This window comes from Terrapene carolina, unplaced genomic scaffold (assembly GCF_002925995.2).
Source record: "Terrapene carolina triunguis isolate 2854851 unplaced genomic scaffold, T_m_triunguis-2.0 Scaffold68, whole genome shotgun sequence".
Classification (NCBI taxonomy): domain Eukaryota; kingdom Metazoa; phylum Chordata; order Testudines; family Emydidae; genus Terrapene; species Terrapene triunguis.
Genome location: NW_020664419.1, coordinates 2,035,305 through 2,059,849, shown reverse-complemented (window position 1 = coordinate 2,059,849; position 24,545 = coordinate 2,035,305). Strand labels below are relative to the sequence as shown.

At 48.1% G+C, this 24,545-nt stretch overlaps 1 protein-coding gene across 6 annotated transcripts in view; it reads left to right on the top strand.

Moving 5' to 3' along the window:
* Nucleotides 1-24,545, top strand: part of LOC112109469 (collagen alpha-1(VII) chain-like) — a 102,496-nt gene that overhangs the window by 53,152 nt on the left and 24,799 nt on the right. For 4 of the 6 annotated variants that reach the window (XM_029910802.1, XM_029910803.1, XM_029910804.1 and 1 more), the window contains 6 exons: nucleotides 4,340-4,420; nucleotides 7,586-7,639; nucleotides 7,942-7,995; nucleotides 8,390-8,452; nucleotides 9,952-10,014; nucleotides 18,043-18,159. In XM_029910802.1, coding sequence (XP_029766662.1) covers nucleotides 4,340-4,420; nucleotides 7,586-7,639; nucleotides 7,942-7,995; nucleotides 8,390-8,452; nucleotides 9,952-10,014; nucleotides 18,043-18,159 — 432 coding nt within the window. The remainder of the gene's footprint in view (nucleotides 1-4,339; nucleotides 4,421-7,585; nucleotides 7,640-7,941; nucleotides 7,996-8,389; nucleotides 8,453-9,951; nucleotides 10,015-18,042; nucleotides 18,160-24,545) is intronic. The other 2 variants (XM_029910805.1, XM_029910806.1) reach the window with 2 other exon arrangements.

Here is a 24,545-nt window from a genome sequence, read left to right as displayed (position 1 = left end):
GTGGCAACAGCAGCTCAGTAACCAAAGGGGCTTCGTCTCGGGCTTGCGCACGAAGCTTGCCCAGTGCTGTAGCTGGAGGCAGTGCTCCGGAGCTGTTTAACCATCTCTTTGCGTCACACCAGCACTCAGCAGTCATGACTAATCTACATCACTTTGCTATTGTGCTACCTAATATCTATACAGAGAGCTGAAACCTGTTTGAGGCAGTGCTTTAATGACTGTGTCCACTGAGCATTAGACTTATTGGTAGTTATTTCCAGAACTCCTGCAGTAATTGCCTTTAAATGGCCCTTTTCAGAGCTCTAATCGCCCTGCCTTGATTTGCCTGGAGAAGCTTGAAATGTAAATCTCAGGGAGTAAATTTAAACACCATCAAACTATTCCCCAGCCCTGCCCCAAATGCTTCCCTCTTCCCCACTCATCTCCTCATGTTTTGTCATCTCCCTTTCCCCCAACCCTTCTGGGCTCTCAAAGCTTCTTTTCATGCCCTGCACGCAAATCGCCTTGGAAAAATATCACTTCCAGGACACCACTCCTAGTGGCTGTGCTCAGCACGCCTTCCTTCGGGGAATGCTGTTCTCCCCTCTTTTTATTATGATTGTTGTTGTATTCTTGTAGCACCTAGGAGCCCTGTCACGGACCAGAACCCCAGGGTGCTAGGTGCTGTACGGAGATAGAACAAAAAGACGGTCCCTGTCCCAAAAAGCTAAGGATATGCCAAGAGACAACACATGGATACAGACTGGCTGATGCGGGGAAGCAATGAGACAGTACTGGTGAGCACGGTAGGCAGCAGTCTCAACCCACCAGCAGCCCCAGTGGTTTGAGTATTGGCCTGTTAAACCCAGGGTTGTGAGTTCAAGCCTTGAGGGGGCCATTTGGGAATTGGTCCTGCTTTGAGGTCCCTTCCAACCCTGATATTCTATGAAGTTTTTTGTAGGCCTCTCAGCAAAGGAAGGCTTTCCCCGGGGACTGAAGTGGCTCTGAGGATGTGTACGGGGAATACCTCCCCAGTCTGAGGGGCAGCCTGGGAGAAAGTCTGAAGGGGCTCGTTCGAGAATTTCAGAAGCAGGCAATAAAGGCCCTTCTGTGTCTTCTATGCGCGCAGTAGCCCACTTTTCCTATTGCTCGTAAACTATATGCCAAAGTCACCAACCAAACGAAAAGTTGGGTGCCTGGCAACTGAGTAGCTGCCCCGAGTACAATCCCGTCCAGGTCTCTAGGTACGTACCTGGTGTGGCGAGCTCACCCCACCCAGGCTGCAGCGGCTACGTGGCTGTTTTTTGTATGCTCGCACGACAAGAGCAAGTGCAGCTATGTCTGCCCACGCTGGAAGTTACAGCTCCAGCGTGGACCTCTTCAGCTCCCGTGATGAGGCTCCAGTTGGGATGGAAATAACCACGTACAGGTATTTACCCAGGGGCTGGATGATTCTCTTACTGGAGATATCTGTGCACGGAGTGGTTACACAGGCGCAGTCTAAAAGCTTAGTGTCACCCCCAAGTGACATGGGTGCTTATGGTTTCAGGACACAAAGACAGCACAGAATATGCTGATCTCAGTGGAAATGCCATGGGCAAATTGGCAACTTCCACGCCCAGACAGTGACTAGGGGTCAGACTCTGCTTTTAGTAGCACTGTAAATCCAGAGAAACTCCCCTGAGTAACATCCCCCGAGCCCAGAAGTGTTGAGCCAGGGGAGCATGGTCCAAATGGGGTGATAGGACTGCACTTTGCACGGTCAGTTTTCAGACGCCAACAAACGTGAACTACTGTGGATTTTCACTGGTGTAACGGACGGCAGCATCTGGCCCACTCTGTGTAACTGCAAACAGCTCCTAGCCTGTCAGTTCATAGAATCATAGATTATTAGGGTAGGAAGGGACCTCAGGAGGTCATCTAGTCCAACCCCCTGCTCAAAGCAGGACCAACCCCCAACTAAATCCCCAAATGGCCCCCTCAAGGATTGAACTCACAAACCTGGGTTTAGCAGACCAATGCTCAAACCACTGAGCTATCCCAATATTACATGATGAGAAATGGATTTTAGTCAGTTACAGTGAATGTAAAATATGCGCCTCTCCAACCCAAGACTGGATTTGATTTTAGGGGAGGCAGTGTGGTCTAGTGGATAGATCACAGGGCTGGGCATCAGGAGGCTGAGTTCTAATCCTGCTGCTCCCATGGCCCTGCTGTGTGACTCTGGGCAAGCCATCTGTGTTCCCTCCCACCTTTGGTTTGTTTAGACTGTCAATGATTTGGGGCCGGGACTGTCTCACAATATGTGTGTGTATATAGCAGCCAGCACAATGGGGCTCTGATCCCAGTTGGAGTCAGTAGATTCTCATATAATCACATGACTCCAAGAGCTGGGGCTTGAAGTCAAAACATCAAATATTGGAAGACTCTCCAACATCTCAGCTTCCCACAAGGTTTAATCACCCACCAAAGAGGTTTATTTCTCATTCCATTCCCAGGGTGACCTTTACCCTGTAATAATCCGGCTTAGACAGCAAATGGAACCCTGTTATTTGCTTTGTTTGTACATGATATTTACTTACCCTGCCACAACACAGAATTGACCATGTCATTAAACAATCACTGGTCTCCGTGGAAATAAAGAGGACGTATAGGGTATCATGCCTTCTGATTAATTATAGCAATTAATTGCCGGAGTGGAGTGCTTCCTGAAACCATTGGCCCTGCTGACCCGATCTGTAGGCATCATATAGGAAAATCAGGCCCTGTTTATGGTAATTGTGTTGGATACACTGTAAATGTTTCAGAAGTGGCAGATAGAGACTTGGTGGGCGGGGGGGGAAGGGAGAGGACGAGGACTGAAACAGCAGCCTACACACCTGTTGTTCATTCTTCAGGCAGGGAAATGGCCCTTTTAGAGGTAATGGACTCTCTCTAAATAAGACTCCGATGGCTGATTTCTTTTTAATAACTGAATCTTTCTTTTCAACAAAGGACTGCAAATTGATTCAAACCGCTGAGTGCCACTTACTCCTCTCATGAGCTGTTTAAGCAGCCGGCTCGCGCTCGTTCGCCTGGCACTGAGTGCTCTGCAGTCAGTCATCATTGCCGAAGTGGGGACGAGTCCAGCTTCAGTCAGCAGAAATGTTGGAGTTCTTAATTGTGAAGTTGAAGGTGGCAAAACTAGATAAATAAACTGCAGCTGAACCAGCAGCCTTTGAAATGTTGGACATTTCTACTCGCTCAGTTTCCAGGCCTGGCTGCTGGGTCAAACTGTGGGCTCAAGCGTTGCGAAAAGGTCATTGTCATCGTTGATCTCAAAGTGTCACTATCCCCATTTTCCAGATTTGGGAAACTGAGGCATGGCGTAGGTACGTGGCTTGTCCAAAGTCTTACAGCAGGCCAGTGGCAGAGCCAGGAAGCAAACCCAGAGCTCCGGCTCCCAGTCCACTTCCTAAGGAAATTGCAGTGCAAGGTGAAACCTTTCACAACTTCACGCAGATTTTTCCAGAGCAAACTTTTGACCTTTTCCCCCCCCGAGATACTTGGAGACTAAGCTCAAGAGGTTTATGGGGCCATAGGGTGCATGGCAAAGTACAGCTGGAGAAAACTCAATAGCCCTGCCTCAAACAGTCGAAGGTAAGACCAGAAATAACAGGAGGTGGTGACAACATGGGATTGATAAAAGAATCACTAGGTGAAATTCACTGGCCTCCTGGTCAGATTAAAGGAACATAATGGTCCATTGTGGCCTTCAAATCTATGAATTTATGCACTTCTCAGAATTGCTGCTGTTTGTTTATTTTCAAATTTCATGCAAAGACAAGATTGTAGCCAAGAGGGAGACTGGGGGGAGAGGGAGATTGACTTTCCCTGTTTTCATAGTAATATCCTGCTTTCGTTGGCGGATAGATCCAAATTTTGCTTCAGACCAACTTTACAAGTGTGAGCGATTCTCCATTCCTCTGTGCACCCCTCGCTCCCGAAATAAAAATGGGTCACTTCGCCCAGTTTGGTATTCAGGGCTTTAATGCGTGTTTATCACTGAACTGTGTTGCGACCTATGGCAAGTCATTCAACTGCCGCATGCCTCAGTTTCCTCATCTGTAAAATAGGGATAATAAAACTTCTCACAGGTGCAAGGCTTGACCTGTGCAAAAGCCTTGGAGACCCTCGGGGGACAGTGCGATATGAATACAAAGTGGCAGCATTGATATTAGTACATTTTTTTCTGCTTCTGATCTATGCCCAGGAGGACATGCTGCCTTAGTCCTATAATTTAGTTTTCGTTTTTGTTAATGCACCCAGAAGCCTCCCAGCAGGCAGCATGGAGAAATTAATATTACTCCTCTTATCACAGGGCATGGCTGGCCTTGATGGGAAGAATGGAATCAAAGGAGCTAAAGGTGACCGAGGGCTGCAGGGTCAAAAAGGGGAACCGGTGAGTCGCGCAAAGAAAGACAGAGGGATATTTTGAAGGCTGAAAAACTGGCTTGGTGCTTTTTCCAGTATTGCCAACCCCAAGGTGTTCAAAAATCACAAGTCAGACTCACCAAAAATCATGCGATTGGCTCTAAAAATCATGAGATTATGTAGAAATAATAGATGTGGGGGTCTTTTATTTGCCTTCTGCTTTTTGAGCCATTAGGGTGCACTGGGGGTAGGGTGACCAAATGTCCCGATTTTATAGGGACAGTCCCGATTTTTGGGTCTTTTTTTTATATAGGTTCCTATTACCCCCCACCCCCTGTCCCGATTTTTCACATTTGCTGTCTGGTCACCCTAACTGGGGGTCACATTTTGAAGCTTCCTCCACAGCTGCGAGGGCTAGAAACTGACTTTTTCTTTAAGAATGAAGGCCGAAATCATCACAGATCCACGTGACTCCAGGAGCTGGGGCTTGAAGGAAAACAATAATTAGCATGAGACTCGTGACAAAATCATGAGAATTGGCAACACTGCTTTTCTGACCCAGATTCGGAATTCCCGCCAAAAAACGAATCCTCAGCATTTGGCGCAGGCCCTCAAGTGCTTTTGTTGTTGTTTGTGAGACTTGCTGTAAGCAAAATTACTGCCTGACACCACTGGAGAACTCTGAACTATGCTGTGGGCAGATTCTCAGCATGTGTAAATTGGCGTAGTTCCATTGGACACTGATTAGCACCCGCTGAGAATCTGCCCTGAGTCTCTTGTGACAGAGTTTTACATTCTCCCAGGGCAAGTTCAGCTTTCCAGACGTTTACCTTCATGCTACTTCCAACCACAATATCCCCAACGCTGGTAAAACTTGTGTGGGGAGAAGGGGAAAAAATCAGCCAGCTGCTAGTTCCACAAACAGGATGATTTTTCCAGGAAAGAGATTTTCTTGTTACAGGAGGCAAGAGGAATTGTGGTGGGAGCTTTCCTCTGCAGGCAAAAGTGAATTTTCCCCTGGGGCAAAGCCAGGTCTGTAAATTAACTCTTTTGTTTCCTGGTGGAATTTTGTCCTTTTCTCTCATTAACCCTTAAAATGCCTTCAACATCTCCAAAGCGGAGCAGGGGGGAAAGGGGACGCTTTCTGGTTTTGACTCTTCCTGGAAAGTGGCCAAAATCTTTTGGAAAAGAATTTGAAAAAGTTTTGCAAATCTATCGAAAGGCAGCTCTGTGCAGAGCCAGGGCAGCCCATGAGACTGCTTGTGTTACCACTCCTCGGAGCCCTTGAGAGCATTCGGTCAGGGAATGAGCCAGGCACTACAGTGTTCAGAGCCGTAACTAATGTATGAGTGTGGCGGGGCGACGACTCACCGGCGCGGCGCCTCCTGCTGGCCGTCTCGGGAATTAGCTCTTTCCAGCCCAGAGCGCCCTCTGCAGGCTGGTGTCTCGCCTGCCGCTGGACCCCGGTGCCCTTTGCCCAGGGGTTCTGCCCACCGCAGTACCCCCCCCCGCTCTGGGTCTCCCCTCACAGGGGAACCCCCCAACCCTCTATCCCCACCTTGCCTCAGTGGCTACTGCCAGTCACCATCTAGCCCCCGCTCACTGGGGCCGACTGCAGTCTGTAAACCACTCATCACCATCAAGGGGGGTTGGACCAGCTGCCTTTGTCTATCTCTGGGCTGCCCCTCCGCAGCCCTAGTACCTATTTGGTCCTTTTAGCAGGGCCTGCAGCCTGGGGTTTTTCCTGCTGGAGCTCCCCAGCTCCCTCTGCCCTTCCCCAGCACTGCTCCACCTCAGGTACCCTTCTCAGCTCCCCAGGCAGCCAGGTCCTTCTCTCTCAAGAGGCGAGAGAGAGTGTGTCTGTCTGTCTGGCCCACCGCTCTCTTATAAGGGCCAACTGGGCCCTGATTGCACTGGATACAGCTGTGGCTGCTTTCCCAATCAGCCCAGCTTTTCCCCTGCCACAGCCCTCTCCCAGGGCTATTTTCAGCCCTTCAGGGCAGGAGCAGGGTAACCACCCTGCTACAATGAGCTAACGGAGCCTGTCTAATAACTGCTACCTGTCGCAGCACTGATATGATCTTTCCAAACCTCTAGACACTCAAGGCTGTTCGTTATTCCAATTCACTCGGCATTGGGAATCCCCGTAAAACAAGCTGCCACCCTGTGATGAGGGATGGCACTTTTTCAGCCTCATCACACTCCAACCATATTCCTGGCAGCTGTGTAGAAATCAGTAGATTGTTTGCGAGGCGAAGACAGAGAGGGAGAGTCACTTTGGGGTCGAGCGTACTCCGCTGTCGTGTGTGTTGCTGTGTTTTCCATCCCAGAGGTGGCTGCCTTTCCATGGGGGAAATGCTTCCTTTATACAAGCTTATAAAATGCAGTGGAGCCTTTGGGGCGAAAGGGGCAATATAAATTGAAGATGAGGCTATTAGGAGAGCTGTATTTTTAACTTTCTAGTTGCAGATCATTGTGTGTATGCGTGTGTATCACACACACATTGTGGCGGTGCGAGACTCACCACCGTGGCGCCTCCTGCTGGCCGTTCTGGAATTAGCTCAAGTCCTTCCGCAGGGCACCCTCCTCCGGTGGTGTCTCGCTCGCCGTTACTCCCGCTTTGTTGTCTCCACCTCTCTGGGACCCGCGTTGCTCCCCGGACCGCGGCGTCCTCTTCTGGGCTTTTTGGGGGAACCGGCAGGCTATAATCCAGCCACTTGCCTTGGTGACCTGCTGCTGTCACCAGTCTAGTCCCTTGCTCCAAGGAAAAACTGCAGTCCGTGTTGGCCACTTCCCTCAGAGCAAGTGGGGGCAGTCCTAGCACCTTATCTGCCCTTACTCCAGGGCCTCAGTCTGGCAGCGGTCAGCCAGAAGCTCCTTCTGCTCCGCTACCCTGCCCAGCACTGCTCTAGCCATGGTGCTCCTAGGCAGCCAGTCCTTCTCCCTAGCAGGCCAAGGAGAGACTGCCTTCTGCAGCCCTTTATATATTGCCCCTGCTGGCCCTGATTGGCTGCTGCAACAAGCCACCTCCCGATTGGCTCGCTTAGTGAGCCCTCCTCTAATTGGAGGATTCTGCACAGGCTCCCTCTGGCCTGCTTTATAAATCCCTTCCGCCCTGTGTGGAGCAACTGCCCAACTACACCCCCACCCACACACCCTCTCTCTCTCTTTTACTTGTTTGTCTTTTATTCAGGGAGCGAAAGGTGATCCTGGTATAACTGGAGACCTTGGATGGAAAGGATCTAAGGTAAGAAACAGGTATCATCACAGAAATAATGAGTGCTTTGGCTATTCTCAGGGGCGGCGGGGAAGATGGTGCAGCAAATATAAAAACTGGTTGACCTGAATGATTGTAGAAGATGGCAAGTGGACCACTCTGCTAGGTAGGTAGATGGCAGGTGAAGAAGAGAGCAGTGCAGTGTTTCCACAACTCTGTAGAAAGGCCCTGTTAAGCCAGGGATGAGTTAGTGCTGGCCCTCTGCACAGGGGTGGATATCACTGTGCTTTGTCCTACTTATCTTTACCATCTAGTTGTCATTTCTCTCCAAGGGCTTACGTGGTTTTCCTGGGCGGATGGGTAGCCCTGGTGCAGATGGAATAAAGGTGAGGACTTTTTATTGTTCTTCCTCCTTTTAACATTAGTTTAAAGGGGATCTAGCGTAGGTGCAGTGTGTGCCCAGGGCAATGAGGTCCCCCTAGTTATCCGCAGGTCAGGCCCAGCATTGGGCCGTGACAGATCCCGTCATAATGTCCTGGCAACCTGTCTCAGACCCAACCCGGAGAAGCTACCCGTAGGTCTGAGAGCAGATGTCACATTCCATGGCCCATTCTATTGGCAGCTGATCCACTCACCAGTTTGGAGGAGGTTTAACCACGCCTATCGCAATACTCTCCATTGTGTCTGATTTTCACATGCATTAACCACCCCATCATCTTTCTAATCGGTGCCTTGTGTTCCCAACCTGCTTACATTTCCAATATCTTGTTCCACGTGCAGGGTGAGATTGGCAGCCCTGGAAAACCAGGGATACCAGGGTCAGATGGACTGCTTGGGCCAAAGGTGAGTAGGAAAGCCAGTCTTCTCTCTCAGATGGAAGCTTTGTGAGGGCATTACAGGTGTTTGAAATTTAATTACCCAATGCCCATGTCCCTCTCTGTGGGCTTGTTTAGGGACAGAAATGGCACTGATTTCACACAATCTGCTTCTAAACAAATGCAGTTAAATCAGCGCAAGCTCATGTGTGGACGTGCTTAAATCAGTTTCAGACTGGCTGGTTTTAGCTTAAATTCAGTTTGTTACCAAATATAGTTAAATGGCTGCAAATTTCGGTCAGTTGACCAGGCCTAGTGACATAGGTGCTGAAACTAGGGGGTGCGGGAGCACCCCCTGGCTTGAAGTGGTTTCCATCCTATACAGGGTTTCCAGTTTGGTTCAATGACTCCCAGCACCCCCACTATACAAATTGTTCCAGCACCTCCGCCTAGTGAACACTGCGGGGGGAGGGGGGGTCTTTTTGAACAGCAAAAGCTGAATGCTGAATGTCTGTCAACGAGCTCGGGGTTTGGTTCTTGATTTTCGTTCTCTTTTCTCACCTCCATGGCTGGTCGGGGAGGGGAGGGCAGGTGTCAAGCTTTGCCAGCCAACGCATTAGTTGGCTTGCTCTGAGCACTCGCTCGGGGCCTGATCCGGAGCCCATTGAGGTCAATGAGATTCTTTCCATTGACTTGAACGGCATCAAACCAGACCCTCATTGTGTCAAACCAAAGCTGGTAACTTGCCAACGTGTCTGCCGCCAGCGATACACCCAGCCAGAGGGGTCGCAGAGGGAGTCAGCCAGACAGTCAGGCAGACGCTGCATGTTACTCATCAGGATTTCTGCTGGGCTAACCAAATTCTAGTAAACGCGAACTGCAACACACAGATTCAGTAGGGCGCCATGACAACATACCTGACTCTGTGACAGCCTAGCACCTGGGTGGGATGTTGTGCATGTCTGGGAGGTTGGCTTGTTTGATAAGGAAAACCAGAGACCTCGAGTTTTGTTGCTAACAACCCACCATGCTTTATTTTTTACTCTCCCAAAATAGATCTGCCATCTTAGGGAACCTAGCGAGCACGACATCTAATGACAGGTTTCAGAGTAGCAGCCGTGTTAGTCTGTATCAGCAAAAAGAACGAGGAGTCCGTGTGGCACCTTAGAGACTAACACATTTATTTGGGCATAAGCTTTCATGGGCTAAAACCCACTTCATCAGATGCATGCAGTGGAAAATACAGTAGGAAGATATATATATACACATAGAGAACATGAAAAGATGGGGATTGCCTTGACAACTCTAACGAGACAAATAAATTAAAATGGACTATTATCAGCAGGAGGGAAAAAAAATCACTTTTGTAGTGTATATCTTCCTACTGTATTTTCCACTCCATGCATCTGATGAAGTGGGTACTAGGGCCCATTTCAAACAGCGTGTGCACTTGTCACTGAATTACAGCTCGCTTGGAAAATGACACGGTTATGCATTGGCTTTGATTTTTCTCTTGTCTACCCCCAGGGTGAGCGAGGAATGTCAGGTGCAGATGGCCCCATGGGAGTTTCTGGGGAGAAAGGAGAAAAGGTTAGTACTCTCAAAAGAATACCGAGAGGCCCTGTTTTGAATGAACCATCCATCACGTTGAGTTAACGAAATTATACACTTGCTAAATCGCATGTACCCTTTCCAGAGGACAAGTGTCACCTGTCTTAAGCATTAAGCTTGGACTTGGGAGATGTCTCCTTAAGTTCACTCTGTGGCAATGCATTTAACCCTTGGGGCTGGTCGTCTGCTTTATCTATCTCGGTATAGTTAAAGTGGTACAAATCCCCTAGTGCGGATGCAGTTATAGCAGCATAAAGGCATAAATAGCCGTTCCTATGCAGAAAGGAGAATATATTGGTATAAGATACCTTCATGCTGGTATAACTCTGTCCACGCTAGGGGATGTTTTGGTAAAAAATTGCACCCCTAACCAACATAGTTGTACTGGTACAAAATCTTTGTGTAGATAAGGCCTTCGAGTGGAAGCCCTGGTGTGGTGTATACACCCCAGGCCATTTTTGTAGAATCGCAAATTGATCTTAAAGGACTGAAATACACACAATGTAGACTCTTTACATCCAACATACTGGGCCTGATTCTCCTTTCGCTCGTACCAATTTAATGCAATTTAATTTAAATTGCTCCCTGGAGTCACTCCTGACTTCCACTGGTTTAAGCCCCTGAAGAATCAGGTCCACTGCATTCTGCAGCTGCGCGGCTGTAAGAGGTAAATAAGGCGCTGACACTGTGTAAGTGAGGAGGTATGATCTACACTGCTGTGCCAGCTCATACTGAAGGCTTGTCAATTACAGCAGGGGTGTCATTTGTATTTGTTATTTCACTCTTTGTGCCGGGACTCGAGGTCCAGGTTCTGTGAGCAGAGCAGGGAAGGGGAGGGAAATGCTTCCCAGCCATGCAGCTCCCTGGACTAGCTTGAAAGAAACATCCTCTGCACAAATATTTGCATCAGTTGTAACAATGAGGATGTTTTTAAGAGGTCCAGGCCCTCTCAGCCAAAGTTCTCAAGTGGGGAAAGACTTGGAAAGCTTTCATTCAAATCTGTTCACCTCGATGCACCTCCAGATGTCTCCTGACCTCCCCGCAGATGCCTGTTCCCCTTCTACTCATTGGCCTCTCCTCTTGTCCTATCCCACATGCCGCTTCTGCTCCTCCCCACCATCTACCCTTCCTGTGCTGCCACTGTGTGTGATCCTCACCTGCCCATCTCTCCGCTATACCCCCTCCTGCCTCCCAAGCGGTCTGCCTGCTGGTTGGTCCAGTTCCCACCATCCACCTGCTCTGCAGTGCTGCTCCATAGGAACATAATTGGAAGGGACCTCCTGGGTCGTCATCTCCAGTACCCTGCTATCATAGGTAGCCACGTTGGTGCACCCGGAGTCTGTCTCTATAGCAATGGTAATTTGGGGTCCAAACCTGCTTCTATTGATGCCAGCAGCAGTTAATGAATATGAAATTTTTCAGGTTATGAATGTGAGCTAAAGTTTAAATATTTTAGAAATAAGTCATAGTAGAATGATTAGATTTGGCAGTTGCTTATCCTTTAATAATGATCCTTTATTAATGATCTGGATGATGGGATGGATTGCACCCTCAGCAAGTTCGCTGATGACAGTAAGCTGGGGGGAGAGGTAGATACGCTGGAGGGTAGGGATTGGGTCCAGAGTGACCTAGACAAATTGGAGGATTGCACCAAAAGAAATCTGATGAGGTTCAACAAGGAGAAGTGCAGAGTCCTGCACTTAGGAAGGAAGAATCCCATGCACCTATACAGGCTGGGGACCGACTGGCTAAGCAGCAGTTCTGCAGAAAAGGACCTGGGGACAAGAAGTTGGATATGAGTCAGCAGTATGCCCTTGTTGCCAAGAAGGCCAACGGCATATTGGGCTGTATTAGTAGGAGCATTGCCAGCAGATTGAGGGAAGTGATTATTCCCCTCTATTCGGCACTGGTGAGGCCACATCTGGAGTATTGTGTCCAGTTTTGGTCCCCCCGCTACAGAAGGGATATGGACAAATTGGAAAGAGTCCAGTGGAGGGCAACAAAAATGATTAGGGGGCTGGGGCACATGACTTATGAGGAGAGGCTGAGGGAACTGGGGTTATTTAGTCTGCAGAAGAGAAGAGTGAGGGGGGATTTGATAGCAGCCTTCAACTACCTGAAGGGGGGTTCCAAAGAGGATGGAGCTCGGCTATTCTCAGTGGTGGCAGATGACAGAACAAGGAGCAATGGTCTCAAGTTGCAGTGAGGGAGGTCTAGGTTGGATATTAGGAAACACTGTTTCACTAAGAGGGTGTTGAAGCACTGGAATGGGTTACCTAGGGTGGAATCTCCATCCTTAGAAGTTGACAAAGCCCTGGCTGGGATGATTTAGTTGGTGTTGGTCCTGCTTTGAGCAGGGGTTTGGACTAGATAACCTCCTGAGGTCTCTTCCAACCCTAATATTCTATGATTCTAGTAGAAACCATCTTCCAATATGTTAAGGGCTGTTATAAAGAGGATGGGGATCAATTGTTCTCCATGGGCACTGAGGGTAGGACAAGATGTAATGGGCTTAATCTGCAGCAAGGGAGATTTAGGTTAGATAGTAGGAAAATCTGTCTAAGTAAGTTAGACAGGCTTCCAAGGGAGGCTGTGGAATCCCCATCATTGGAGTTTTTTAAGAACAGGTTGGACAAATACCTGTTAGGGATGGTCTAGGGTTACTTGGTCCTGCCTCAATGCGGGGGGCTGGACTTGATGACTTCTCGGGGTCAACATTTCTATGATTCTAGGAACTTCATAAACTTACCAAGCTCCATCTGAAAACGAGTTCGGCTTCTTGTCCCCACTACTCCTACTGGAAGGCTTTCAAAACCTCACTCCTCTGATGGTTAGAAACCTTCCTCTCAATTTCAGCCACAATTTATTCATGGCCAATTTAAACCCATATGCTCCCTTGGCCTGCTTGTGCTACTGCTTCTTCCAACCCTGCCCACCTTTCCAATTCTCACATGCACCTTGATTTCCACACCCTCACTGCTTAGTTCCCCTCCCACCAACCTTCTTGGCTCTCCTCCCAAACTACTCTTCCCTCCATGCACACTCTGGCTGTGCCTCCCCACACTCCTTAGCAGTTACTGAGAGGATAATGTCAGGTGTTGCCAACTCTAATGATGTCAAGTATCAGAGGGGTAGCCGTGTTAGTCTGAATCTGTAAAATGCAACAGAGGGTCCTGTGGCACCTTTAAGACTAACAGAAGTATTGGGAGCATAAGCTTTCGTGGGTAAGAACCTCACTTCTTCAGATGCAAGTGAACCTCACTTCTTGCATCTGAAGAAGTGAGGTTCTTACCCATGAAAGCTTATGCTCCCAATACTTCTGTTAGTCTTAAAGGTGCCACAGGACCCTCTGTTGCTTTTTACAACTCTAATGACTTATCCTGAGTCATCTTGCCATATATATGGTGTTTTTTTCTTAAAGCCCCAGCTCCCAGAGTCACGTGATTATCTTAGAATCTCAACTTTCATTTAAAGAACCAAGGCTAAGCTTCTGCCCTCTGTGGTGGAGAAGAAAAGCTTGAAAACGTGAAACCTACAGGCTCAAACCCCAGAAAGCAAGTAAAGCAAACCCAAAAGGCGTTATTTTTAAAGCCTCATGATTTTTAAGCCAATCTATTGTTTTTCGGGGGTCCTGACTCATGTTTTGTAAATGCTTGGGGCTGGCAGTGCTGTGCCAGGGGAGCCTTTTTCTCAGCTATATTGTTTTATCACTGCATTTGTAATTTCTCATTAATAATGGTGTGTGCACGATCGTGTGTGAATTTAGTGATGGTGAAAGGTGCCAAGTGTACATGCTTGATGACCCCTTTTTATCCCACCACCACTAATGGTGCTGTCCTCTAGCGCCACCTCTAGGGATGAAAAGGAAGTTCAGTCTCTTAGCACGTTCAGTCCTTGGCTTCTCCACAGAGACTCTCTACTAATACCCATTGGTGGTGGTGGCGGGGGGGGTTTGAGGACATGGACAACTGTCCAGTTGGAATAACACTGGGACCCACCACTTCATTTCATGTCAGTCATTAAATCAGTCATTGCATGGCTGCAGCTTGCAAGTCGGTATTATCACAGTCTGTGGCTTAGTGCTGAAAGGACGTATATTAGAGCAGGCTAGCGAACAGATTTCCTGCCCCATGAAACTTGAGGTGTTTTTTTCTAAATGGTCCCAAATCAGGAAAAAAAGCCAAAATTTTGAATTTTTTTTTATGAACTGAAATTCCAGAAAACAATTCAGTACGGGTCAATCGAAACATTTCGTTTAACTTTCAGCCCTTTTCCTTGGTCTTGTACACAATTAAGTTTCAAATGAAAAGTCATTTTGAAATGAAAAAGTGAAAGAGTTGTTGCAAAAAGGTTGAAACAGGATGTTTTGACACTTTCTAAATGTTTTTTCCAATTTTTTTTCTAAATGCAATTTTGTCAAAATTACATAAGAACATAAAAACATAAGAACGACCATACTGGGTCAGACCAAAGGTCCATCTAGCCCAGTATCTTGTCCTCTAACGTGGCCAATGCCAGGTGCCCCAGAGGGAATGGACAGAACAGGCAATCATCAAGTGATCCATCCCCTGTTGCTCATTCCCCGAAACAATTTTGCAAAAATAAAAAATAAAAATTTGGTTTTGTTGAAATGACATTTTCTGAAGGGAAAGTGGCGTGATGCAAATTTTCCAACCAGCTCTATTGTATTTCCCACGGCCAGTCACTGGAGCCATTCATTCATTCTCTGCACTTGCAGACTACACCAATAGCTAGGTTATTGCTGCTTTTGTCTCCTAAAGAGTTTTTGACATCAAAACAGCTTTTCTGTTCACCTTTACAGATTTTCTCACATTAAAAAAATATTCCTTTGAATTGAATTGCACACTCTCTATTCTTATCACAAGCTAATTGGTGCATTATGATGTGTGGTGGAAATTTATCTGAAGGAGAATTCATACTGGCTGTTTCTCTTCTTAGCCTTAAATGGTATTTCTAAATGGTGTCATTATCAAGGCTTTGCAAAACTCAAGTATATTGGGGGGGAGGGGAGGTTAACTTGGAAATCCAGGCTATGGACAAATTCAGCACTTAAAATTCCTGCCATCGGAATTGCAGATGTATTAGCGACACAATTAATGCAGCATACCTGCCTGTCTGCTACTAACTAGTGAGGGGAAATGGAGAAGGATGGAAAGCTACAGGGAGGGGAGAAGAGATGAAAGGAGCAGGATAAGAGAGAAAGAGAGAGACTAGTTTACCTGGGAGAGGAGATAAATAAGAGGGGACATGATAAAGGGTATGTCTACACTACAGGATTAATCCGAATTTAGATAATTCGAATTTGGGAAACAGGTTGTATAAATTCGATTGTGCGTGGCCACACTAAGCACCTTAATTCGGTTTTTAACCACATTAATTCGGTGGTGTGCGGCCACACTAACCCTAATTCGAATTAACAAAATCGATTTAGGCGCTACTCCGCTCGTCGAGGTGGAGTACAGAAATCGATTTTAAGTGCCCTTTAATTCGAATTAACTGGCTCTGTAATGTGGACGGGTGAAGGGTTAATTCGGATTAACGCAGCTAAATCCGAATTAAAGTCGTAGTGTAGACCAGGCCAAAGTTATGTGAAATAATGAAGGGGATAGAGACAGTAGATCGAGAGCTTCTTTTCTCCCAGGACAAGGAGACATGCAGTTAAATTGAAAGTGGCAAATTCAAAACTGATCAAAGGAAGCATTTTTTTTCACTCAGTGTGTAACTGGGTTGTGGAACTCATTGCCACAGGAAGCTGTTGAGGCATTGCCAAGAGTCAGAGGAAGCTGGACCTCGATATAGATAGCAAAAATATCCAGAGTTTTAATGGTTAATGCTAAAAAATTTGGAAAGGGATATAACACCTCAGTGCATCAGGGCTCAGTGCAATCCCTGCTAGGGATTAGGAGGACATCTTCACTGGGAGCAGATTACCCCCTTCTTCATGCTGTGGGTTTCTTGCACTTTCCTCTGAAGCATCTGTTTGGACCCTGTTGGAGACGGGATTCTGGAGTGGCTGGACCATGGGATCCTATAAAAGAAGAAAGAGAAGAAGAGTTTCGTACTTTCTCCTTGCTGGTTTGCTTTAGACGTTCTAGCCTTGTGGCTACCCAGCCTGCCACCCACTCTTGTGAGCGCCTCCTTTGTATTGCGGCCACGCACGAGCTTATGCAAGTCAGCGCCTGAGATACAATTAAACTGAGAGTCACCGGGGGTCACTTGTGCTAAATGGGAAAACAGGCTCTGTTGGGCAGAGGGAATGCGTTGCATCAATCATGTCGGGGGGGCTCCCATCTTGATCCTCCACCACTCAGCGACCCGACTGACTCACACTCCATCTCATTCCCCAAGAGAGCTTTGCTTTGGAGCGGTTGGGGAGGGGGAGGGAAGGAGCTGACTCTCCCTTCAGAATAGTTTAATGGGACTCTGCCTTGCTTTAGATGGATGGGCTTCTATTTTTAGTGTTCAAAAGAAACAGCTGCATGAATTAGAAATCCAGCTTGGCTGAGTCACTGAGGTCTTCCCCTCCACCTCCTTCAAGTTCTTCTCTCTCGGAGCAACTTCAGGAGAATTCTCATGAGTGCACGTTAGTGTGCATTTAATGGCTCAAGTATTAGTAACTGAGCCTTTCCACCTCTGGGCTTGCTGACTCATCCAGCCCAGGTCCAGAGGGAGTGAGAAACATGTTACCCTCCAGGGGGGGTTGGGTAGCACGTGTGAAATGAGTTGGGCATCTCACTTTAGCGCCCAGCAGATGGATGGCATCCATGTCACAAAGTAGTGACGGTGCCACGGGGTGTGGCCATCACTGTCACAATTGGCACATTTGGTGGCAGCCTCTTCAGAAAGGTCGGGGATTGACTGGGCCAGGGAGTCTGAACAACCCTCTCAGCCCGACAGATGGGCACACCAGAGTGTTGAAGCATGTTGGCAGGCCAGGCCCTGGCCGGCAGGATGATCTAGTGGAAAGGGCACAGGACTTGGACTCCCACGACCTGGGTTTAAATTCTGGCTCCGGCATAGACTCCCTGCATGACCTTGGGTGAGTCACTTAATCTACATTGCACCTCAGTTCTCCGTCTGTACAATGGGGATAAAAGCACTGCCCTACCTCGCGGGGGGGAGGGGGGGTTGTGAGGATCGGTACATCTGTGAGGTGCTCCGTGATGGGGGCCAGGTGAGTACCTCGATGGTTAGTCACTGTTCTCTGGGTAAACAGAAGAGTTCAGATTCCAAGACCATCAACATTGTTCCTTAGCAGAGGCTGTACCCACTTGCACCTGGCATTGACAGGGGAATGGAAATGGGTATTGCCAGGAAAATTTTCCCACCCCCATTCGTCTCTTAGCACAGGGGGGCTCTTTGGGTAGAGTTTCTCTGAGATAAAAAGGTTGCTCTGGGAGCGTAATTCGACGCAAATGTGTTTGTCCTGCTGTTTCGCCATTGCAGCAGAGGGCCCGGCACAGAGACGTAACTCTGTAGTGAATGCAGGGCCGGCTCCAGGCACCAGCGAAGGAAGCAGGTGCCTGGGGCGGCCAATAGAAAGGGGCGGCACGTCCGGATCGGGCGGCGGCGGCACTTCGGCGGCAGCAAAATCGGCCCGCTCCGGATCGGCGGCAATTCGGCGGCGGGCCCTTCACTCGCTGTCTTGCTCCTCGGCGGCACTTCGGCGGCAGCTCGATCGGGTTCTTCTTTTTTTCCCCGCCGCCTGGGGCGGCAAAAAAGCTGGAGCCGGCACTGAGTGACTGGATGAACTAAGCACTGTGTCTGTGTTGGCAAAGGGCACCCCCTCCCCACCATTCAAATCATTTCACTGCATTATTAATAGGACAACCAGATGTAAAGGGTTAATATATGTCCCACTGCCAGTAACCCCACTGAAAGCATGTTGGGTAGGCCTTTGCAAACCTCCATCTTCCGGGGGGCACGTCTATCCTCGTTTGTATTTGAAGGGAAGTCTCTGACCCACTCTCTGTTTGGAATTCTCAGGGGGCCAAGGGAGTTCCTGGCTTGGGCGGATTTAAAGGGCAGGTTGGATTGCCGGGGAAGATTGGTGTGGCTGGACCACCTGGATCTCAAGGACCACAGGGGGACCCAGGACCACAGGTAAGACATTCTGGGCAGATTACATTAGATGCTCTGCAGAATTCACACAGCTCCGGCGACTGTCTAGGCTAGAGGGGTGTGAGCTAGCGGACTGAGTGCAGCCTGAAAGCCAAGGCCGGTCACTTGCAGCTTGCTTTTCAGGGGAACTGAGCATCCATATACCCCACTGGCTTCGGCTTTTAAGAGTCTGTAACTGTAGGAGAAAGAGAGAGCCTGGAGCACGGGGCCTGGTGCAAGATCTGAGGCCTGCACAAGAGGCTGTGAACCAAAGTCAGGCCATATATTAAAGCAGATGTTTACAAGTTCACTATATGACCTTTGCAAAAGCATTGCCAGTGTGGCTAAAACACAGGCACTCCTAGGAAGTGACAGATACTGGGTATGTGCAAGAACACACCCCAAAAGCTTAGTCCAGTGACATCCTGGCCAGTGCCAGATAAGAGGGTCTGCTAGAGGTAATGAATAGGTAATGAAGTTGTGCCAGAGATACCTGGAGCATGATACAAGGGGAGGTAATAAGCAGATGTCATGAAACACGTAAGATGGTCTGAGTTGTTTATTTCAGTCTATAAATATTGGGGTGTCTCGCCTTAACCCTTTGTGCGGCCTTGGGGACAGCAGAAATTCCCGCTGCTGACTGAGCCGTTCCTTGCCACTGGACACTCGTGTGTTAGCGTCCCTGTAACCCTGGAGCCAGGGCACTAGTACTGTGTCATGAGGGCAATAAACCTGGCCGAGTGCCTTTGTCACCGAACCGTGCCAGTGGTCATTCTTTCTGGGTAGTATGATCAAGGTCTTCCAAACCAACCATCTGCGCGGGGCTGGGACAGCACACAGGCACCTAACTGACAACAATAAGCGACATAGCCAGCTCTAATCACGGCCTTCTCCACAGACAGCGTGGTTGGTACGTGGCAGATGACAGAGTTTGGCCCTCACCAATAGTCTCTGGGGCATATTGTAACCCAAGAGGCAAGATTTAAAATCGGTGGTGTGAGGGAAATAACCAGTTGAAGGAAAACTCTCCACAAAAAGCTCACACGTGTAAACCTCTTCAAGGATCCCCCCTGCGGGCTACTGACTCAGCAAGAGGAAGGACAGACCCATGGTTATAGGGCTAGCCTGGAATGTGGGAGACTTCCTGCTCTGCCACAGACTCCCTGTGTGACCTTGGACAAGTCACTTAGCCTCTGTTCCCCATCTGTACAATGCGGGTATTGGCAGCCTTGCAGGGGTGTTGTGAGGATAAATACTGCCCATCACTATGGCAATGGGGGGCCAGCTAGATACTGCTTGGAAATGGTACTTAAGCAAGAGGAAGGTTGCGAACTGTAGGTGGGCATGACAGACTCTGTGCCTGGTCCTCCAGTCCCATTGGGCTTCAGTGGACTTGCTATGCAGAGCCACCTGGCGAAAGCACATTTAGAACAAAAGAAAGCCCTGAGGGGTGGCGTGGGCTGGCGGTGTCTCAAAGCTTGCTCAACGTGGGAACGTGAACTCAGAGCAGTCCATGTCTGCAGGCTTTGCTGCTGCTCTTGTTCTTTTAACTCTTCAAGGTGAGCAGGACGTACCTCTGCAGAGATAAAGGACTAAGACCTCTAGCTGAAGGAGATCAGAGTTCTGATCCCGGCTCTGCCACCACCTTGTTCTGTGATCATGGACAAGTCACTTAACCTCTCTGTGCATCAGTTCCCCATGTATAAACTGGGGATAACAACACGCCCGTTCTCCCATCCTTTTTCTGTCTATGTTGGAAAGTCTCCAGGGCAGGAACTGGCACCTAAATAAGAAAGGAAAGCGTGGTAAATTTTAAGCTGCTAGCGCAGTGAATGTGCCCCGACAACCCTAGACATTTGGGGTATTTGGTGCCTATATTTCTGAAGCAGTTGGATGCTTTAAAGCTCCATTTGTGGGTCATCTTTAAGATGTGTCTTTGCACACAAGACACGCTGGGCTCTTTTTGAAATATAACAAAAAGACTTGGAAATGAGACATGCTAATGCTATTGAGGAATGTGAATGTCCTGCCCCCAGATTTTATGATAATGAAGAGTGCATGCAAGCATAATACAGCAGAGGATACTGTAGATTAATACTAATCAGCCACCCACGAGCATCATTTATTAAATAAGCAAGAAATCTGCCAATGAAACAGGACTAAAAAAATGAATGTCAAAAGAATTGAGAACACGAGAAATGCTTAGAAGAAGTAAATGTCTGAAAGGCCAACCATTTCCCATAAATTAATCTGTAAATAGGCATTTAAAAATCACTATCAGTGAATAGGTGAGGGCTCATAGAATCCTAGAATCGTTGGACTGGAAGGGACCTCGAGAGGTCATCTAGTCCAGTCCCCTGTAGTGTGTCATGTTTCACACCAGAGGTGGCTGCATATTGCACATCAATGGTGGTGTGACCGGATGCCCGGGATGGGCCACACTGAAAATGTCACACTCAGGGCAGATGGCATGAAATAGGAGAGACAATCCCCAGAGTTGGTGGTTTACTCTATACTTAGATTCACCAAACCAGTAACAAAAGAGCTTCTGCAGCACCACACCGATTAACCAGAAGCCAAACAAGGCACTCCAGTCCTTGGCTCCCATCCAGGCAACCCAATCTAATATAGCGAGAGGTTATTGAAAACCTATTTCACCAGATGTGAGGTTCTTTCTAATCCCAAAGGATCAGACACACATCCCCAGATTAATACGAATCCCAGATCTTACCCAAATATCACGCTCCCAGTCAATCCTTAGTAAACTAACTAAAAATTTTAATAGTAAAAGAAAAGAAGAGGGTTATAAACGGTTAACAGATCATATACATACAAATGATTGCAAAGCCTTTCTCTCAGGTTTGTAGCAGGGATGGAATAGCTTGCTGGCTTGTAAGATGTCTCTGGTAACTTCCAAAAGATTGGAAGGTCCTCGGTCCATAGTTCAAGATGCTCCATTTTTTGTAAATCCACAGTCCAGAGAATTAGAGCAGGAAAAGAGGCAAAATGGAGATATCTCAGGGGCCTTTTATATCCTCTGCCATGTGCATGGAAATTGACTGTCCCAAACAAAGCCCACAGCCACTGTGTGTGTGGAAGATTACTGGCCCAAGATGGAGTCTAGGGTCACATGAGCATATCACACATCCTTACATGGTTTGTTGGATCACAGGGAAATAGTCATTGGCTCCTTGCTCTCTGAGGCATCTGCAGGAAGACCTACTGTGTGGGATGAGTTTCTTCAATGGTCATTGTGAGAGCTGAGTGTCCTTGATGGACCATCAATACATAGCTGTCTATCCCTGATGTACATCCATCTGGTGGGTGTCTCCCAGGAATACAGCACAGGTTTCCATAGCCAAAAGTCATAACGTCCACTATAAAGATGATACGTGGATTTAACCAGGATAATCGTACTTGATAGACTGTAACTTTTCCATTGACACCTTACATGATACACTTCGTACAAGATTTATGGTTATAAATTATATAACAGTGGTAATATCGATGGTATAAATAGTCCTATTTCCTCACACACCATCACAGATGGGTGAATTGATTCTTGAATATACAGTCTGTAAATACCTCCTGGAGGAAAGGTAAGTTGTGTCTGTGCTTCAGGAATACAACACATTGGGGGAGGAGGTGCCAAAGACGCAATGTTTTTGCTTTTAACCATTTTGCGGCATTAGCCAAGTACTTAAGACTCTCTCACCGTCAGCCAGCCAGTCGCAGGGGGTGGGAGGGAGGAGGAATAAAGTATCATGTAGCAAATACCATCATGTCAAGAGATGCGGAGAATTTGATGTGCAGAGCTGGTATGACTGATAAAATTCTGTAACGTCTGTGCTATACAGACAATAGAGATTCTCCTGTGGAAGTCATTCAAACCCCATTTCCTGGGATGACCCAAAGTAGACAGACAGAAAAGCGGAACACAGAGCAGCGTTGGGCTTATTACATCAGCGTCAAACTGAGCTTGGACCTCAAGAGTTCCATTTCCTTCATTAATCTAGGACACGTCATTTCCAAGTGGTTCAAAATTTGGCCAAACGACTGAATGGAACAACTGACATTACACCCCAAGTTCTCCTTGGCTTCTATTTGAGCTTGGGATGCAAACAGTGCTTCCAAATCCACTGTTTGAAATGAGCAATAATTAGTCACAAGATTGTCCTCTCCTGGCTTTCACTGGACCCCTATCTTGGACCACATGAAGGCAGTGAATATGTCTCTAGTGCATGGATCTGCAGCCTGATTTTTCCACTGCCCTGCATGGCCCCACATGGTTTAGAGAGGTTCCAGAATTTGAGCCTGGTGTCCCAGATTGTCCCTTCAGCTTATGCAGGTACAGGGGACCTCACTCAGGCTCAACTCCCTTCAGGGCATGCAAGGGAAGAAAGCAGCACTACTCCATGCAGAAGGAGTGTCCCAGGGCTTGGCTGAGCACAAGAGAAGGTAGCACAATGGGCTTGGCTATTCACACAGGCCGGAACTTTTATTCAGCCCCATGGATTTCCACCTGGCCGTCCTGTCTGGATTTAAAGATTCCCAAAGCAGCTTTACCTCCCGTAGGATGCTCTCCCCGGCTGCTACAAAGGAGCCATGCTGCATGGGGAAATGGACAGCAGAGCAACGTGGCATGGGAGCCAACTCTGACAGGCCTGTTCCTGCTGCCATGAATTGTGGGGGTTCCCTTTCCTCAGGGATCCCCTGGATCTGTGGAGTTGGGAGGCCTCGCCTCCTGCCAGCTCTCAATTCCTCCCTCCTGAGAAGATGCTTCCCTGGGAGATCTAGCAGGAGAACCTAATAAAATATTGAGATGTTAGAACTGGAAGGAACCTTGAAAGGTCATTGAGTCCAACCCCCTGCCTTTACTAGGCAGGACCAAGTACTGATTTTTGCCCCAGATCCCCAAGTGGCCCCCTCAAGGATTGAACTCACAACCCTGGGTTTAGTAGGCCAATGCTCAAACCACTGAGCTATCCTTCCCACAACCACATGGAGATTTCTGGTCCCTTTGCATGGGAAAACCTCCTCTGCCCCAGAGCCATTAGAGCAGTCACCTGCATTGAAATTTAGCGTCATTGCGGTAGTTCCGTGCAGCATGCATAGATACATAGTCATTGGAAACACTGAGTCAGATCCTGCTCCCACGAATTCTGGACAGGGGTTGATGTCAAGTAGTAAATGTCAGTGTGTTTGTAATGTCGTTCCCTGCTTTGTGCTTCCATAGGAATTCACAGATTATAAAGCCAGGAGGGACTGCTGTGATCATCTAGTCTGACCTCCTGTATAACACAGGCCATAGCACTTCCCTGAGTTAACTACTGTTTGAACTAGAGCAGATCTTGATTTAAAAGTGTGCAGGGATAGAGAATCCACCACAACCACTTCTACAAGTCGTTAATTACCCTCACGGTTATAAACTTGCACCTTATTTCCAGTCTGAATTCGTCTAGCTTCAACATCCAGCCATTGGACGGTGCTACACCTTTTTCTGCTAGATCAAAGAGCCTATTATTAAATATTTGTTCCCCGTGTAGGTCGTTAAAGGCTGTAATCATGTCACACCCTAACCTCCTCTTTGTTAAGCTCCTTGAATCTATCACCATAAGGCAGGTTTTCCAATCCTTTAATCATTTTACTGGCACTTCGCTGGACCCTCTCCAATTTATCAGCCTCCATCTTGAATTGTGGACACCAGAACTGGACACAGCATTCCAGCAGCGGTTGCACCCATGTCCGGAGCACCTCTATGGTATTACACGCTGTTTCACTATCTCCTTGTCTTCTTCTCTTTCCATCAGTGAGGCTTCATCAGCGTCATTTTGTGTGCCAAACATTCTGCGGAGATCTCGCTGCAGAAAGCCCGGGCCCTGATCCTGGAACTGGCTGTGTATGGGTAGACCCTGGCACTCACATTGAGGCTGGTGTCTGCCCACACACCCAATGAGTTGCAGGATCAGGGGCCCGGGTGAGCAGCTGCTCTTAGTACAGGCCTGTCTTGTAGCAGGGCTCAGAGAGCTGTGTTTGGAGGATGGGGGGTGAATCAGATGACCAGTGTTTTCTGTTTCATTAGCAAAAAGCGACGTGGCAGGCAGGCCAAGCCATGGGAAAGAGATCTTTGTGACGCCTGCGGCGTGGCCAGTGTTACGTGCTTAGATTCTATCATTTCTGTGTAAGGAACCTGGCTTGGCTTGGCTTGGCTTGCTGGGCCACTGGTGCAACCCTAAATTGGGCCCCTCCTGATACTTGGCCCTCTACCTTCAGTTCCGCTCATCATATAACATCTTCCATCTCTCATTCCTGCGCCTTCGTGAAGAATGCGTGGCCCAGAATCCCCTCCATTGCTTCTGATGCAGCCCACCATGGTACCCAGCGCTGCT